The sequence below is a fragment of the Lepidochelys kempii genome, chromosome 7 (genome assembly GCF_965140265.1).
Source record: "Lepidochelys kempii isolate rLepKem1 chromosome 7, rLepKem1.hap2, whole genome shotgun sequence".
Taxonomy (NCBI): domain Eukaryota; kingdom Metazoa; phylum Chordata; order Testudines; family Cheloniidae; genus Lepidochelys; species Lepidochelys kempii.
In genome coordinates this window covers 69,528,173-69,546,212 of record NC_133262.1, presented here as the reverse complement: position 1 = coordinate 69,546,212, position 18,040 = coordinate 69,528,173, and the positions used below count along the sequence as shown (strand labels likewise).

At 40.1% G+C, this 18,040-nt stretch overlaps 1 protein-coding gene across 2 annotated transcripts in view; it reads right to left on the bottom strand.

Annotated features, from left to right (window-relative positions):
• Positions 1 to 4,069: 4,069 nt before the first annotated feature.
• Positions 4,070 to 18,040, bottom strand: part of SH2D4B (SH2 domain containing 4B) — a 106,538-nt gene continuing 92,567 nt past the window's right edge. For both annotated transcript variants that reach the window (XM_073353287.1, XM_073353288.1), the window contains 2 exons: positions 7,700 to 7,920; positions 4,070 to 4,162 (listed from right to left, as the gene is read on the bottom strand). In XM_073353287.1, coding sequence (XP_073209388.1) covers positions 4,070 to 4,162; positions 7,700 to 7,920 — 314 coding nt within the window. The remainder of the gene's footprint in view (positions 4,163 to 7,699; positions 7,921 to 18,040) is intronic.

The window sequence follows — 18,040 nt, the reverse complement described above, 5'->3', positions numbered from 1 at the left end:
TTGTAGTGATAATCAAGATGGCCTATTTAGACAGTTGACAAGAAGGTGTGAGGACACTTAACTTAGGGAAATAGATTCAATATGTGTAATGACCCAGCCACTCCCACTCTCTATTCAAACCCAAGTTAATGGTATCTAGTGTGCATATTAATTCAAGCTGAGCAGTTTCTCATTGGAGTCTGTTTTTGAAGCTTTTCTGTTGCAAAATTGCCACCCTTAAATCTTTTACTGAGTGGCCAGAGAGATTGAAGTGTTCTCCTACCGGTTTTTGAATGTTATGATTCCTGATGTCAGATTTGTGTCCATTTATTCTTTTGCGTAGAGACTGTCCAGTTTGGCCAATATACATGGCAGAGGGGCATTGCTGGCACATTATGGCATATATCACATTTGTAGATGTGCAGGTGAACGGGCCCCTGATGGCATGGCTAATGTGATTAGGTCCTATGATGGTGTCACTTGAATAAATATGTGGATAGAGTTGGCATTGGACTTTGTGCAGCTTGGAATCTCTGTTGGGCTAAGCCAACGTCCCTGGACTTCGGGAGTTTGAAATGCAGTTCTGAATGTTGTGGCTCAGGCTCCACTTGCATTTTAAGCATTGTGATTTGGGGAAGACAGCAATCTTCTGAGTTTCCTCCAAGGACTTCAAAAATATAGTAATTAAAAAAAAAACAATGGGATAAACACATTGTCTCATTGTTTTAATTCTCCCTTTTCTAAATTACTTTCCCCCATTCTGTACCTCCCACTCACTAGTTACCTTTTCATAGTCCATTTGTTTTCTGGAAGGCAGCAACAAGCATTTGTTAGCTCAGAAAATGTCTCTACTCTTGTATTTCCCCCACTACCCTCCAGTGTATTAGCAGCAGCTGCACATCTTTACCTAGGAAAGCTTCTGTTCTTTTTAATTTCTGTCTACTATGATGTCCTTTTGTTTTCTTTGAAATTTATCTTCAGTTAAGTTGCACTGTATTTTATTTCCAATACTTTTGGTTATATATTGTCAAGTTTTACTCTGCAGTTCTCTATGAGTTGGCTGGATGTTTTTCATTTCTTCTGTGGGGCTGTGGAAAAAAAGCAATTCCTTTATTTGAGAATCCTGACATTTATTAACATAATAAAACTCTCAAGATGAAATTGCGGTTTTCCAGCTAGTAATTTCATTTGCAGGAGAACTTACAAGGAATTTATTTTAAAGCCAGGTAAAACCTAAAATATGAGACATGCATGGAATGCAGACCCAAAAAAGTAGGAAATATATCATGAATTGAAAACTGTTTGGTTTTCTCATACATATTAATTAGGACAGGACAGGTAGGCTAAAGATCCAAACTTTCAAGTTTTCTTGTCCTATATCCAAAAATGTAGACAGTTCCTGGGAAATGTATAATTTAGAAAAGAATAATTTTGTTATTGCCAACATCTTATGAATATGAATTCTTTATACAGAACAAGGCAGCTTCAACTTTATGTACACAAATATTCTCATAATTGTAGATGCTGAATACTACAGGGAGGTAAACCTGAAAAGAATTGGAAAACAATGTGTCCTACTTTCAGCATACATAATAACATTTTATCTGAGGATCTGAAAACAGTTTACAAAAGTGGAGGAGTCTGTATTATTATCCCCTTTTTCCAGGATGGTAAATTGAAGCACAAAGACTCAGTGACTTGCAAGAGTTCCACTGTTGAGCCAATGGCCAAGTTCTGAAGACAACCCAGACCTCTTGACTCCCAGTCACCCATTCAAACTGCTAGGTCACACTGCTTCCCAAGATATCAGCTGCTTAAAAGACTATCCTAATTTTCCAAACATATTTGGTGAAGAAATCTTAGTTGCATTCACATCAGAGTACCCTATGATGAGAATGGCTGATCCAGAAAGTGAACAATACACTCAGTGAGCCCTGATTATAATTTAGACTGAACCCTAACTTCTTAGACAACCTTTTGAGGTAATACAGAAACCTGAGCCAATGTGACCAATGCAAATCACATAGAAACGGTCCAACTAAATTTCCCTCTGTGGAAAGCTAACTGAAATTCTTCCTCATAAATCACAAACACAGATAGATGTAATCTCACAAAAAGCTAACGTTAACAAATGGAAAATATCCTATATGATATTGCAAGACATGTCTGAATTTTCTGATTTCAACAAGGATGGGAAGAGGCAATAATGAGGAAAGCTGCTGTCATTATGAAGAGCATTTATTATTTGTGTAACACCATAAGTGTTGGTGGTGCTTAACAAACATGTAAAGACAAGGTCCCTTCCCCTGAAGATCAGCTTACAGTCTAATTCTGAAAGATACAATACACAGGATACCCATTCAAGGGCACAAACAAATGGAGTCACCCTCTCAGGAGGAAGGGATTCAACAATAAGAAAAAGGTTCTAAGGGGATGTGGGAGAGTGGCACATATGAATTGTGAGGCTGTTCCAAGCATGAGAATATCATGAATTTAGGCACAAAGCTGAAAGTGAGAGAGAGGTACAAAGGTTGGAGTTAAGAGGGAAGAATTTCAAGGAACAGGCAAAGGAAATGAGATGTGAGATGTAGCTGCGGGCAAAGTCCCTCATTATTCAAAATGGGCCCTAAGTATCTGAAAAGGATGGAGAAACTACTCACTTAAGGAGTCACAAGGCCATTTCAATTACATCCCTCCACTGAGAATGACTCATATCAAATACATTATGCTATATGTTGTAAACAAACCTTCAGCATGGCCAGACAATTCTGAAATGATGCCATCCCGGGGAAGGGAGGAATAGGATCTGAGGAACTGAAAGGGGAAACATCTGTATACCCCAACTGAGTCCAACTGCCAGCTCCTTGCAAAGGGACCTGAAAGCAAACCAGGAGGCCAGTGAGAGTTCTTTAAAACTCTTCTTCTTTATACTTCATAACTTGTCTAATGGAATGATCTCCAACTTATCAATCTACTAAGTCTAAGCAGCTACCCTAAGTTACTCACTTCGGTATACCTGTTCCTTTATATGTGTTCTGATATTTAGTATGTTGCTGTAACAAATGCTTTAAAGCTCTCTGCCTCATATGTAAAAGTGAACAGGCATGATATCTAATAAATACTTCATGCCTTATACATGGATCTATCTAACTCCTCGGCTAGCAGAACTGGTAAGGGAGTGTCTGGAACTATAAAAAAGCGAAGCCAGGAAACTGCAAGATGTGGCTTGGGCATCATTGAAAGTAGAGAAATGTCAGGGATTGGCTAAAGTTTTGGGTGAAGATTCAGGTCACTTCATATTTTATCCAGAGTGATTTCCCCATCCTTAATTCATTCATTACTTCAAGTTTCAAAATTACATTCCCAACATAAAATGATTTGTGAAAGTTTTAAATCTTGTAGGTGTTTTTTTTTCCCTGTTGGAAACAGTGATTAGCTACATGGTGCCGAATAATTGACCATCTTCTATAAAATAGGTGAAAGGCTTTCCATTGCCACTGGACCCATAAAGTCTTTAATAGTGCACAGGGTCTTGTGGGGACTGTCTGCTCTGAGGGAAACTTCACTTTATAGGCCTGAATTTGAAAGTAAACAATAAGATATCACAAATTACACAAGTTTTTAAAGTCCATTTGCAAAACTGCAAGACTGACTGATGAGATTGTCATTGGAAACTAGCAAACTCGATGTCAGAGGAAAGAACCTAATTCAACATATTAGTATTTCATACAATGTCTTATGAATGCATAGAGTAGTTCACCTTCCTTCTTAAAGTCATGTCAGTTAGCATTTTCAACCCTGGACAATAGTTGAAAAATTAAAATAACCTTGAGTGTCAATGCCAGTTGACCACATCTCTTAGAAGGACCACTGGGGATTGTCTTCACCTGTAGTCAGTCAGTATTCTCCCATCTTTAAACTCTTGGTGACATAAATAATTACCACAAATCAGGTATCAAACGGTTGCTTCTAGGACCTTTTAGTGGTGGTAGTTTGCTGTTCAAACAGCTAGTGACTGAAGATTTGATAACTAACATACTATTTTAACTATCCATAGGATTTTCATTCTAGTCCTAAAGACTGAAAACAGTCATTCAAATAAAGAACTGTAGTCAGGTGGGTTCTTCCTCTGTCCACATGGTTCCAGTAGTAACTCTCCACCTGAGGATGTGATAATTTCTTCCTGAAAAGATAAAAGGACATTTACAGTATCATTCAAAAGTACTTCAGCCTTCTCCTGTCCCCTCGAGAAACAAAACCACGGCAAAAAAGAAGATCCCCACCCAATTCAAGTAAGGACCAACCCTTTGGTGAGATGAGAAACTGGCTGCTGTTGTCCAACTACACATCTTAAAAAATGATTATCTGCAATTCTAAGTCGACACACAAATGTGCACCTGATAAAACGTACACTGGGATACCAGCAGCTCCTCCTCTCTCTTCAAGGTGTGGAGCTGCCCATACAAAAACCAGCTATTTCTTTACCTCTCCTTTATACAGGGACTGATATTCCCTATTCCACACAGTCAGGGGAAAGGATCATGCTAGTTCCACATCCTTCTTAGTGCTCCGCATAATCTGTGCCACCCTCTGATAACTGTATGCCAATATAAAAAGAATGGAATAAAAAACTAAACCATTTTCCATTGTTAGCGTAGAGACTGTTATTCATTATATAAACTGGCACTTTAGAATACAGTAAAAATTGAGTGGGAAAATAAGAGTTGCATAAATCAAGGGAATTCCGTTTTGTTACTCATTAAAAATGACTGAAACAATTTAATTAGTCTATTAAAATGATTTAGGGATTAGATATGGGGCAAAACCATAGATCAGAACATCCCAAAGTTAGGAATGCAGCTGAATCCAAATTTAGATCCAAGTTATTGGGCTGGGATTTTCAAAGGTGCCCAATTCTCAATTAAACTCAATGGGAATTTGAGTGCCTAACTCCTTTAGGCCCCATTGAAAATCCCAGTCTTGGTCCATACCCAATCACTATGTTGGGTTGAAAACAAGTATGGAAATTTCCTATCCAAATGGAAACATTGTGGGAAAGTTATGGGCAAGCAGAGACAGGGGTTTAGTAGGGAAAGCCACTCTCAACTTAATTATAATGTTTGCTGCTTTCAACACTATATTTCTATGCAAAAATAAACCCTACTGGTTGTAAAAACTCATATAAACATTAGACTGACTGGTGCCACGTGATCTTTTGTGGCTGTAAAGTTGGGTAGTAGTTACCTGACCTGACAATCTCCCAACATCCACATTAACCAGTGTCTCCAAATAAAGACCAGAATGAGGCAAAGAAGAGGAAAGAGGGTCAAGCTCTGTACTACTGTCATTTCCTAGCCCCTTTAGTGCTGGTGGCTGGCTCTGAATTCTTACAGCTTTTGCTGCGGTCTTTGGGATCACAGTAAACTTTGGGCTCTGAAGATAAATGAATCCACCTGCAGTTCATCTTAACCATGACAAAAGACCAGGAACCTTCCTGAAGGAGTTTCATCTAAAACAGAACTGGGGCAGGATCTGGAAGAGATTATGGTAATTTTCATTGTGCTGCTTTCACATCCTCTGGCATTGTGTCGCTGGCCATTAAAAGGCTGTGGAGGAATTGAGAGTGCACTTCAGAGGTAAGGGCAGACAGAAAAGTTTCAGAGACGATGATATGGAAGACAGGAACTGACACTCAGGAGCAAACTGACCAGTTTTACATATGTCCACTAAGCCAGGCAATTAAAAGAGAACTGGGTGGTCACTTTAGAGGAAGAGCAGCTTCTCTAATCAGCCTGTCATAACCACACCTGTCAATTTTATCATCGGGGATGCCCCCCAGGAATATTTTTTCCTTAATGTCTGGCCTTAATAGACATTTTGCTTCTGACAGGTGCCCTTGTTCTCTTTGCTGACGGATGGGCTGTCTTGTGTGGTTATTGCCTATGATGGGCAAGGAGAAAATAAGGGAAATACAGGAACTTTTGTCAGACTTGAGTGCCCCCAAAAAGAGGAGGAGACATCACGGCTGCCAGAACTCCTGCCTGAGGGACTGAGTTCCTTGTTTTAGTGCCAGCTGTGCAACTGTAGATGCACTCTTCTATCCCTGGCCAGGAGTCTCCTGAGAGTCCCTCTCCAATATACCGATCTAGGTGCTGCTTGTTTCTGCAGGAGACAGTACAAAGAGACGCATTGACTTTGAAAAAGACAGCCAGCATGAAGGCTTCTTCAAATATATAAAATAAAATAGAGGTGTCTAGGCTCAGCTTTCCTTCTGCTTATCATGTGGGGTTTGTGTTGTACGTATAACGGGCTAGATCCACAGCATAGGCAGCACTATGCCACCTTTCTACCGCCCCGTCCCCTCCCCCCGAACTGAAGTTAGAACCATCTATGGCTGCTCTACCTTGTGCCAGGGGATAATGGTCTCGAGGAGTTGTTCCTCTAGCCAGGATCACTGGAGCACATTGCACTCTGGCCCCACCCCTCTTTGGAGTGGACAAAGAAGGTGTGAGGCAGGCTCACATTTCTCCTATGCTACTTAAATTCTCAGCTGCTGCATTAAGGCAGTTTTAAGACCTCTTCTTGTGCCATTTCTTGAGAGAGGCCAGGAATCTGTCCCAAGCTATTTATGTAGAATATTACACTCTGCTCTGACTCCATGGTCTGTTTCTTACTTGCAGTGTAAATTCCTTCAAGCAGGAACTGTCATGTTTTACGGTGCCCTCATGTGTAGGCCCAACTTCTCATCTCCATTAAACTGATGTAAATCTAGTAAATTATTGCAGATTTACCCCAGTGTCACAGAGAAGAATTTCCCCTCTGTTGCTCAGTATAATAAGTAATAACAAGAGGTTCACTGGGGGAAGGAATAGAGTGTGCGTATGTGTGGAGCAAGCCTGCAGAGGTGCTACAAACTGAAGTTCATGGCACCTCAAGAAAGAGAGAAGTGGGAAGGGAAATTGGGAGCAGAGAAGAGGGGAAATTAGGGGAAGAAAAGGAAAGCTCCTTACATGTTGTCTGGGGAGAAATGGGATATGGAAATAATCAGAGGAGAAAAAGTCCACTGGAATGAGAGTGAAACAAAGATGAGACAAAACAGGAGAGAAGGAAAAGTGAAGGAAATTCTATAGAAGAAGGGAACAATATGGGTGAGGATAAAGAGAAAAACAGAAGAAAAATTGATGGACAGAGACACATGAGAAAGTAAAAATAACCTTTCCCATCAAAAACTGTGCTGCTTTTTAGTCACAGACTGGCCCGTAGGAAGCACAACTTCCAGAAGAGCCAGTTCCTGGCCATGTAGAGTTGTCAAAGGCTCATGGTAAACTTAACTAAATTAAAAGCCCTTTTCTTGTAATATTTCCAACCAAATTTTGCAGACCAAAGAAGTTTAGAAAGTGTTAGCTCTGCCAGTCCCTATTAATGCATCTTTTGGTCCTTCAAAGCAGGCAGTGCATACAAAGCTGGTTAGAATGGGACACAAATGGATACTGAAGATTTTGAAACTGGAAAAAAAAATCCACTGGTTCACTTCAGCAGAGAAACAAAACTCCAGGTGTATGAAGTTTAATTTGTACATTCTGACTAGAGCCAATGTACACTTGTTTAGCTTTTCACTATGGTTATTTCTACTTTCTAGGTTGGTTTCAAATTACATGGTTCCTCTTTAATTTATTAATCTGCTGAGTTCAGTGATTGATCTTTCCACAAGAAGTGATACCTTGTGAAAATCAATAAGATCCGTGAGTGTCGCATGCCGGTTGGGATCCACGCCCAAGAAACTGTAGAAATCCCCCGAAGCATCCACCAAAAAGTGTTTGAACCCACTCTGTTGGCGATAAGACAAGGCGTAGCCCCAGATTTTCTCACTGACCCGCACCAGGAATGCTCCTTCAGACTTGTTCATTAGCAGCTCTTCTGCCTCCTGGCGGCTAATAATACCTGCCAAGAAGAAAGAGGCCACAGTCATCACATAATGGGCCCTGAAGAACATAGTAATTAAAATGAAATAGATGTGCATTAAAGGGGGAGATGAAGCTGAAACGGGCAAGGCCTCTCAAGTGTTCAAGCACTTACAGTGGAATGTGATTGTGCTAGGAGGTTACAGCTCAGGGGACTCAGTAATTATTACCTGTCTTTGATGGAATTCTGCATGCTTAATTTGTTACTTATGTGATTATTAATCATTATTTCCACCTGTTTTACCACATCCCCACTGTCCTCACAGTTCTCCTAAAGATGTGCACAAATACAACCCCTAGAGAAATGAATTAAATAGAAAAGGTCATTTAGTCTCCGGATTCAGTATCTACATTCTAAGCCACTGAAAGAAAGGCAATATCAGAATAGATAGAGCACCAGAATGTCCAGGGGTTGCAGTTTCTGTATCATGGGTACTCAGGGGCTATTGGCCATTATAATTATACTTTTCGTCAGGTAATATAGTACCTCTGATCTGATCATCTCAAAATGTTTTGCAGTTAATAATTAAGGCAATCTTCAATCTAGCAGAGAAAGGTATAATGTGATCCAGTGGCTGGAAGTTGAAGCTAGACAAATTCAGACTGGAAATAAGGTGTAAATTTTTAACAGTGAGAGTAATTAACCATTGGAACAATTTACCCAGGGTCATAGTGGATTGTCCACCACTGACCATTTTTAAATCAAGATGGGAGGTTCTTCTAAAAAATCTGCTTTAGAAATTATTTGGGGGAAGTTCTATGGCCTGTGTTATATAGGAGGTCAGACTGGATTATCACAATGGCCCCTTCTTGTCTTGGAATCTCTGACTGTACAAAACACCACTTCCAGACTCCTGAAGGGTTGCAATGCCCTTCAGGAGACAGGGAGAAAGATTGTGTCCCCGGAGATGCAATCTCCCTGGGGCTGCTTGGTATGCATGAGAGTTACACGCTGCACCATTCAGTAGCATTATGCAGACTGCTCAACTTTATGTGGTGGCTCATTCCAAAGGCCAATATGGAGAGGAATGAGGTTATATCTTTGTCTTCTCCCCCTCCCTTATTGAGCAACTGGCTCACAGCTAGGAGAAGTTTCTTTGCTAGCTAATGACCACTAACTTACTTAGCAGATTCAAGAAAGATCAAAGCTTGGATTTTCAAAACCATTTGGGGGATCAGATTAAAGTTAATGGAAAATAAAAGTGTCCAAATCTCCCTGGTAGCTTTGAAAATCTCACCCCAAACGAGGAAGTTCTGGAAATATTTTGTTTCTTTTAGTTTAGAAAGACCTTAACTTTCTTTAGAGGACAAGAGTCATATGTTATCTCAATCAGGGACCCAAAATTGACATTGTTGAGAGTTCTGAATGTAGACAGAGAGTAATATAGAACCCTAAAATACCCAATGAAAGGTACAGTCAGAAACATCCACATAACTGGGCTATGCCCTGTCGTAATAACTGGGCCTACAAATTTACTCTAATTGTGAGCTCAACTATGAAAAGTTGAATGAAGGCTCATAAACTGTCATAATAACCTATAATAAATGTTGATGAGAAAAGGTGCAAAAAGGAGACAGAAAGACTGAGTTAGTCCAACCAAAACTCAAGGACTGTGTTAAGAATATGCCTGGTAAACAAGAGAAGTGTGGGATCAGAAATTAGTGAACCAAAATTGATGTGTTGGTAATCAGGCCTAATTGGTGCACAAAATAATAAGAGGATGGGCTATTCCCCCCATCACTCCCTTTGAGGTACCTCAAAGAGAGACTCTTTTGGGAAAATCTAATGGAGTGTGATGCTGGCTGACTGAAAAGTGAGAGGAGGGGAAAAAGCGAGCTTCACCTTCATGACTTCCAGCCCTACCATCTCCTGGGACTCTAGACCTTCCTCATTCTAATCTTGAAAGATTTTCTGACCAGAGAGAGGCAGCCAAATGACATTGCCACTTCCACCAGCTTTGGCTAGATCCCAAATGCCACCTGGGATGTGAGACTTCATCCCCATACTTCACCCCAGGCATCCTTTTCCTTCCCTGACTTATTTCTTCTCTTTCCTATCTCTCTTCTTTTTCCTTCTGTCTTACAAGTCTGTCTTAGCAGTTCAAGATTGCATATTTTGCAACACTGCTTGATCCTGGGATCAGAGAGAGCAACTCAATGAAATGCCCTAAACTGCCCGATGGTGGCATGAATTTGCCAGGTCTCAGAGTGGCTAATAAGACCAAGTGCCATGCCTGTGTGTTTTCCAGCAGTGAGGTTGCAAGTAAGAGTCAACACCAGAGACAGAACCTGCATTTTTTTAAATCTTTGCTGTTCTTTTCTTCCCCCTTTTTGTGTACATATGTCTGGTTTTGTCTTCTAGAAAACAGGATCAGATTTTAACAACAGCTCCAGCCCATCTCTACTAACTTCTCTTGTTTTTTTTAAATCAATTCTGGATAAGCATATGACAAAAGTAGTAAATTAATGTTCGTAGATAGTGCAACTCACTTCTTTGCAAATAGTATTCTAAACTTGCTCTAATCAACATATGATAAGTCTATCAAATTATAGTCTATAGCTATGGCTACATTATGAGCTATGGGCATGATGCCAAATCATGGAGACATACTTGTGCTAATTTTCATCAACCTACAATGTACTTGGGGTAGAACAGAGAGTAGCAGCACAGGCCAGCCATGCCGAATACATGCCCACAGGATTCAGCCAAGTTTTTACTTGGCAGAGCTAACCCATTCTGCAACTCGCCTCTGCTTGAGCTACGTTGGCTACACCACTTCTTTTGGCACACTATTGTAAGGACCAAGGTGTAGGCAGTTAAGTCTAGTGGTCAAATCCTGAGTCAGGATTCCAGCCAAGAGTTGAATCCCAAGTCAGGAGTCAAGCCAGGGGCCAAGTTTGAGTCAGGGATAAGGTGGAGGAGCAGGGATCTGGAGCAGGGCAGGAAAGCAGGAACCTGGAGTGGAGGAGGATCTGGGATAAGGAGGGTAGGAACGAGCTGGAAGGCAGGAAGACAAAGCACAGGATTCAGGGGACTAAGTGACAGCCAAGCAGGAATCCACCTACATGCTCAGATGACTTCCTTTGACTCTTTCTGGGCTTAAGTAGTACATCCAAGACAGTCGGTAGGGCCAGACATCTCCCCCAGTAAGGAGCTTTGTAGGAGCATTAGGTGAGCTAGAGCTCTTCTAGTTCTCTTCTCCACGGGTTACAGGGAGCTACTAGGTGGTGGCCACAGTCCGAGCATTGCCTGGGGCGCTATGGGCGCAGGTTCAAGACCGAACTCTCACAGCTGGTATGATGAAAGCTAGCTCAAGTATGTCTACACAAGTTGGAAATCACTATGATGATTAGGCAGCCATGTCATACAATGCATTCGAATGGGTATAGTCCCAAGCTTACAGTTTAATGGGGATAAAAGATTCTGCATTTCTTTTACAGAATCCCACAAACACTTCGAGCACTCAATGGCATCCAATGGTTCAAATCCACACTTCTTGTGTAAATTTGTTATACTTTAGTGTATTAATAACTGTGATCTGAGGAACAAATTTCAATTTATGGTAGGTGAGAGTATACCTTCTGAAATCAAAGCAGAAGTGTCTCATGGTAGATTCCCTATATACACAGGCCCAGATTCGGCACTTAAGGAGAGGCAGTGCATGTAGGACCCTGAACTAAAAGAAGCGGTTAGAGGCAAAAAGGCATCCTTTAAAAATTGGACAACAAATCCTACTGAGGAAAATAGAAAGGAGCATAAACTCTGGCAAGTTAAGTGTAAAGGTATAATTAGGCAGGCCAAAACAGAATGTGAAGAACAACTAGCAAGAGACACAAAAACTAACAGCAAAAAAAAAATGTAAGTATGTCAGAAAGCAGGAAGTCTGCCAAACAATTACTGGATGACTGAGGTGCTAAAGGAGCACTCAAGGAAGATAAGGCTGTTGCAGAGAAGCTAAATAAATTCTTTGCATCCAGCTTCACTGCAGAGGATGTGAGGGAAGATTCCCAAACCTGAGCCACTCTTTTTTGGTGACAAATATGAGGAACTGTCTCAGACTGAGGTGTCATTAGAGAAGGTTTTGAAACAAATTGATAAACCGAACAGTAATAAGTCACTGGGATCAGACGGTATTCACCCAAGAGTTCTGCAGGAACTCAGATGTGAAATTGCAGAACTACTAACTGTGCTAAGTAACCTATTTCTTAAATCAGCCTCTGTACCAAATGACTGGAGGATAATTAATGTAACAGTGATTTTTTTAAAAAGGCTCCAGAGGCAACCCTGGTAAATACAGGCCAGTAAGCCTAACTTCAGTACTAGGCAAACTGGTTGAAACTATAGTAAAGAATAGAATTATCAGGCACATCGGTGAGTAAAATTTGTTTGGGAAGAGTCACTATAGCTTGTGTAAAGGGAAATCATGCCTCACCAATCATTTAAAATTCTTTGAGGGGGGTCCACAAACATGTAGACAAGGGTAATCCAATGGATATAGTGTACTTGGACTTTCAGAAAACCTTTGACAAGGTCCATCACCATAGGCTCTTAAGCAAAGTAAGCTGTCATGTGATAAGAGGGCCTCCTCTCATGGATCAGTAATTGGTTAAAAGACAGGAAACGAAGGGTAGGAATAAATGGTCAGTTTTCACAGTGAAGAGAGGTGAATAGCAGCATCCCCCAAGGATCTGTATGGGCACCAGTGCTGTTCAACATATTCAAAAATGATCTGGAAAAAAGGGGTAAATAGTGAGGTGTCAAAGTTTGCAGATGATACAAAACTACAAGACAGTTAAGTCCAAAGCAGCCTATGAAGAGTTACAAAGAGATCTCACTAAACTGGGTGACTGGGCAACAAAATGGTAGATGAAATTCAATACTGATAAATGCAAAGTAATGCACATTGGAAAACACAATCCAAACTCTACATACAAAATGGTGAGGTCTAAATTAGCTGTTATCACTCAAAAGATTTTGGTGTCATTGTGGATAGTTCTCTGAAAACATCCACTCAAAGTGCTGTGACAGTCAAAAACACTAACAGAATGTTAGGAACCATTAGGAAGGCATAGATAAGACAGAAAATATCAAAATGATACTATATAAATCCATGGTATGCCCACACCTTAAATACTGCGTGCAGTTCTGGTTGCTCCATCTCAAAAAGATATATTAGAATTGGAAAATGTACAGAGAAGGGTATGGACCAGTTGCTATATGAGAAAATATTAAAAAGACTGAGATTGTTCAGCTTGGCAAAGAGACGACTAAGCAGGGGGACATGATAAAGGTCTAAAAAATCATGAATGGTGTGAAGAAAGTAAGTGTTATTTATGCCTTTGCATGACACAAGAACCAGAGGTCACCCAATTAAATTAATATGCAGCAGGTTTAAAACAAATAAAAGGGAGTACTTCTTCACACAACACACAGTCAACCTGTGAAATTCATTGCCAGGGGATGTTGTGAAGGTCAAAAGTATAACTGGGTTCAAAAAGGAATTAGATAAATTCACGGAGCATAGGTCTATCGAGGGCTATTGGCCAAGATGGTCAGGGATGCATTAGGGATGTCCCTAATGCTCTGACTGCCAGATACTGGGACTAGATGACAGGGGATGGATCACTTGGTAATTGCCCTGTTCTGTTCATTCCCTCTGAAGCATCTGGCATTGACCACTGTTAGAAGACAGGATATGGGGCTAGATAGACCATTGGTCTGACCCAGTATGGCCATTTTTATGTTCTTATGACTAAGACTCAGAAAACCTGGGATCTATTCCCAGCTCTCCCACCAACCTGCTGTGTGACCTTAGACAAGTCATTTCACCTCTTTTTTTCCTTCACCTTTTGCCTATTTAGATGGCATGCTCTTTGGGGGCAGGGACAATCTCTTCTTGTGTTGGTACTTTGCTTAACCCAATGGGGCCCCATTCTAAGTGGGCCTAGTAGACTTTACTCTAGTACGTCATAATAGTAAGCACATGTTTAAGTGCTTGGCTAAATGAGGACTACAATATGGGAACAGTAGCCTCCTTTCTGGAAAGCACTGTATTCTCTTATCACTAAACATGCAAACCAGGCAGACAAATGCATCTGTTTAGAAATGACATGCAAATGATCAGCCTAACAAGTCAATTAGTCCATTTCACAAAATCAAAAGAATGTTGTTAGGGAGGAAAAGAGAAGTGTTCAGATCTGAATTGTTAAAAATTACTCTCGTTGAACAGTTCAAAGGAAGAATAGTGCCACTATGGATCCATGTGACATATATTATGTGAAACTACATCATTAAATCCTAATATAAGATGCTATGTGCCAAGAATGACACAGAAACTAGTTCTGAAGTCAAACTACTTGTTGAGGCAAAGATCCAATCCTCAGTCATATTGCCCTAATTTGAATATAGAAACAAAAGATTTAATAGTGATTAGAGCCTGGTTCTCTTATAAACAATACTTACCTCTACTAGAAAATACACAGGTAAGGTACTCTTACAACAATCTCATAGTGCATATGTTGCATCTCCTTCCAAGGGCTGGCCTACTGATGGACAAAAGCCTACTTCTGCTACCACATAAAGGAGTTACTCCATTAATTCAAGTGGTCAAGGTCTGTGCTGAGATGCTACAATTCCCAGGTTTAAATCCTGCTGATGACACAAGTGTGTGGCAGGGGAGGTTGTGATTACACTCTTTCTTCTTATAGTGACAGAACTGTCCTGGGGCCCTTCTTGGGAGTAACAGGAAGTGTGCAATCCAATAGCTTTACAGCAGGGGAATAAAAGAAGAGAAGGACATACATAATTTGGAGAACACTGAGCTGAGGATATTTCAGGGTCTGAATGACCATCACAATCAGGCATACACCACCAAACATGTTTAATCTCAGTTCATTTAATTCAAAATAATCTGTTCACCTGCTCCCAACTCCCACAGTTAAAACACTGCAGGCTTTCACACAACACTATCTTCCTTGCCAGAGCTTGCTTTTCTTCTCAGGCATCAGAGCTGGCTGGCAGGTTAGAAATGCTACATTGCTCATGGCCAAGTTGTTTTTGTTTTAATTCTCTTTTTTCCTAAAGATGGTGTAATAAATGATCAGCCAGCTGCATTCTTCACTTTCTCTCTCCTGATACTGTTAATGGCTCCTGGGAACATCATCTCCTTTTTTCCCTCTCCCCAATTTTATTTTATTTTTCTACAGTTCAGTTGTTCAGCGGGTGGTAATTAAAGCAATGAAAATTTCCCTCCACCCTTTCAAAATGTTATACTATTCTCATGGCAACAAAAAAAAGAGTGGCACCACTTGCTCTTGAGATGGCTGTTGAGAAATAAACAACATCTGTGAAAACCCTGCATGAACATTAAAATGATTGCAACTAAAGTCAAGAAACTTTGGTTTCCCAAGGCTCTGGTAAGAGGTGTAGACTCACCAATGCTTTTATTTGTGTTTATTACAATATTAATTAGAAATATTATCTGGAAAAGAAACCTCCGATGCTTTGAAAGTTATTTTCTTTCTCTCTAATTCCTGTTAATCTCTTTAAAAAAAATAGGACCAGACCCTCAACAGCACAGCTCCATTAACAGCAAGCTACTGCAAAGCTATGCTGATTTTATACCAGGGGAGGATGTAGCCTCTAGTATCAAAATCAGTAATAATTTCAAATAAGATCAGCTTTTTCCAATGAGATCATTTAAAATAACAACATTACTATTAAACTCAGGACTAGTTCATTCATTTTAACTCTTCAGGCAATGCAACACATAATGGTATACAGGGATATCAGCTCCTTACCAAACTGAATCTAGAGCAAACTCACTTAATCACCTCCATACATCTGCCACCTGCTATGTCAGTTAATAAGTGTCAGTGAATACATATGCTGCTGTCTGATGTGGTTCAGGCTGCATCAGAACTATTGGCCATGATCTTCAGTCCTCACTCCATCAGGAGTCCTACTAAAGAGAAAGGACTGCAGGATTTTATCTAATACTTCTTGAATATGTAAAAACCCTATGAAGTGCAATATGGACAAATGGCTTGATTTTACACAGACATACAGGCACCCATAATTTATAGGTACAAATATCTGCATGGACACTTTAAACATTCTAGCACCTGAGTGCACAGAAGCGTTAAATATTTCTGTGCAACTGTCTATAGATGTAGGCTGAAAATTTGGTTTGAAAACTCTAGTTATCTCTAATGGTAGAAAAGCAAGTGATACATAATCATCTGATCCATTACTGATTAAGGACTGACTTTTTAAATGCAGTGGTCTATGTTGGTGTGATACTTCCAGTAATTTACAGAAGATAGAAGTATCTTAAAGATTTTCATTGTAATTTTGTCATTTTGAATGTTGCCTGTTATTTGAAAAGAAGAGAATTGTAATATTTAGAGTACACTGGAATCCTGTAACAACAGAAGGGCCCATTACAAATTTAGTGGGTACAGCTCAAAATCTTGACACAGCCACTGAGTTTCTAATGGCTCCCACTCGATAGTAATGAGAGGAATTATATGAAATACTATGGAGTAGGATTCCAATTGCATGCTGGAGGGTTTCCTTCCTTTTTTGCATAATTGTTTAAAATAGAGCAGATGTACTACATAAAGACATTTAATATAATATTAGAAAAGATATGAATTTAAACTAGAAAAGCCAAGAAATTTAAGCAGTAAAACAAGAGGATAAAGCAGTAAAGCAAGACTGGATGGTCTAAAACAACTGTTCTATCTTTAACTCTATGACTTTATCATCAATTTGTATCTTGACTAGATTGCTGTGCAAATAGTGTGCACAGTGCATCTAATACACCACATGAACCACAACAGAGGCATAATGGCAACACATGAAAGACAGAGTGAGACTTATGAACATGTTGGCTGTCGTGTATTTGTAAACCTCTTATTGTATTGTTATTGTAATTTTTTAAAAAAATGTATAGCAAGAATTTGACTGGAATTAGAGGCACACTATTGCAGGGAGTTAACCAGAATTATTTTGCTTTTCAACGGTGTAATTTACAACAAAATATTAGACAGACTTGTGTGAGATCAGGCTGAACACAGCCAAAAAGTATTCAGGTGCATTCCTCAGAATAAAACTTATTTACTTTGCTGATGTTTGCCGCTCCTTTTTCATTAGCTTATCCACAAAGCTGTATTTGCTGCAAGTAAAAGTATCATGAATACTAGCATGAATAAATATTATTTAGAATATTCATGCTGGAAGTGCTTTCATGGCCATTATGAAAAGTTTTCTATTACTTGCACAATTGATTTGTTGAACTCACAGATAATGAATAGAAAATAGACTTTTCATAGAATCATAGAACTGGAAGGGACCTTGAGAGGTCATCTAGTTCAGTCCCCTGCACTCAAGGCAGGACTAAGTATTATCTGAACCATCCCTGACAGGTGTTTGTCCAACCTGATCTTTAAAATCCCCAGTGATGGAGATTCTACAACCTCCCTAGGTAATTTATTCCAGTGCTTAACCACTCTGACAGTTAGGAATTTTTTGGGTAGCCAACTCCCCTTGACTTTTCTTTCATTACATTCAATATAAAATGTACTTTATCTGAATCTAGGCCCCAATTTAGCCAGGCTAAACTAAGCACATTGTTTAGTTCTTACTGATATCTGCATGCAGTTAAAATGGAACATGTGGTCAAGTGCTTTGCTGAATCAAGGCCTAATTTCAAAGTATAAATCACATGCCAAGAAACTGATTCAAAAAGGACGCAAAAGTGCAGCTCTTCTTTGAATTTGTGAGAAAACTGGAACTTTCAGTGTTGTTAAAAAAACTAAATTATTGTTTTGAACAGGGTTGCCAGGCGTCTGGTTTTCAATGGGAACACCTGGTTGAAAATGGACCCTGGCAGCTCTGGTCAGCACTGCTGACCGGGCCGTTAAGAGTCCAGTTGGCTGCCTGCAGCAGGGCAGGCAGGGTACCTGCCTGGCTCCGCGCGGCTTCCAGGAAGCGGCTGGCATGTCCCTCTGGCTCCTAGGTTGAGGAACGGCCAGGGGGGATCCGTGCGCTGCCCCTGCCCTGAGTGCCAGCGCCACAGCTCCCACTATCCAGGAAC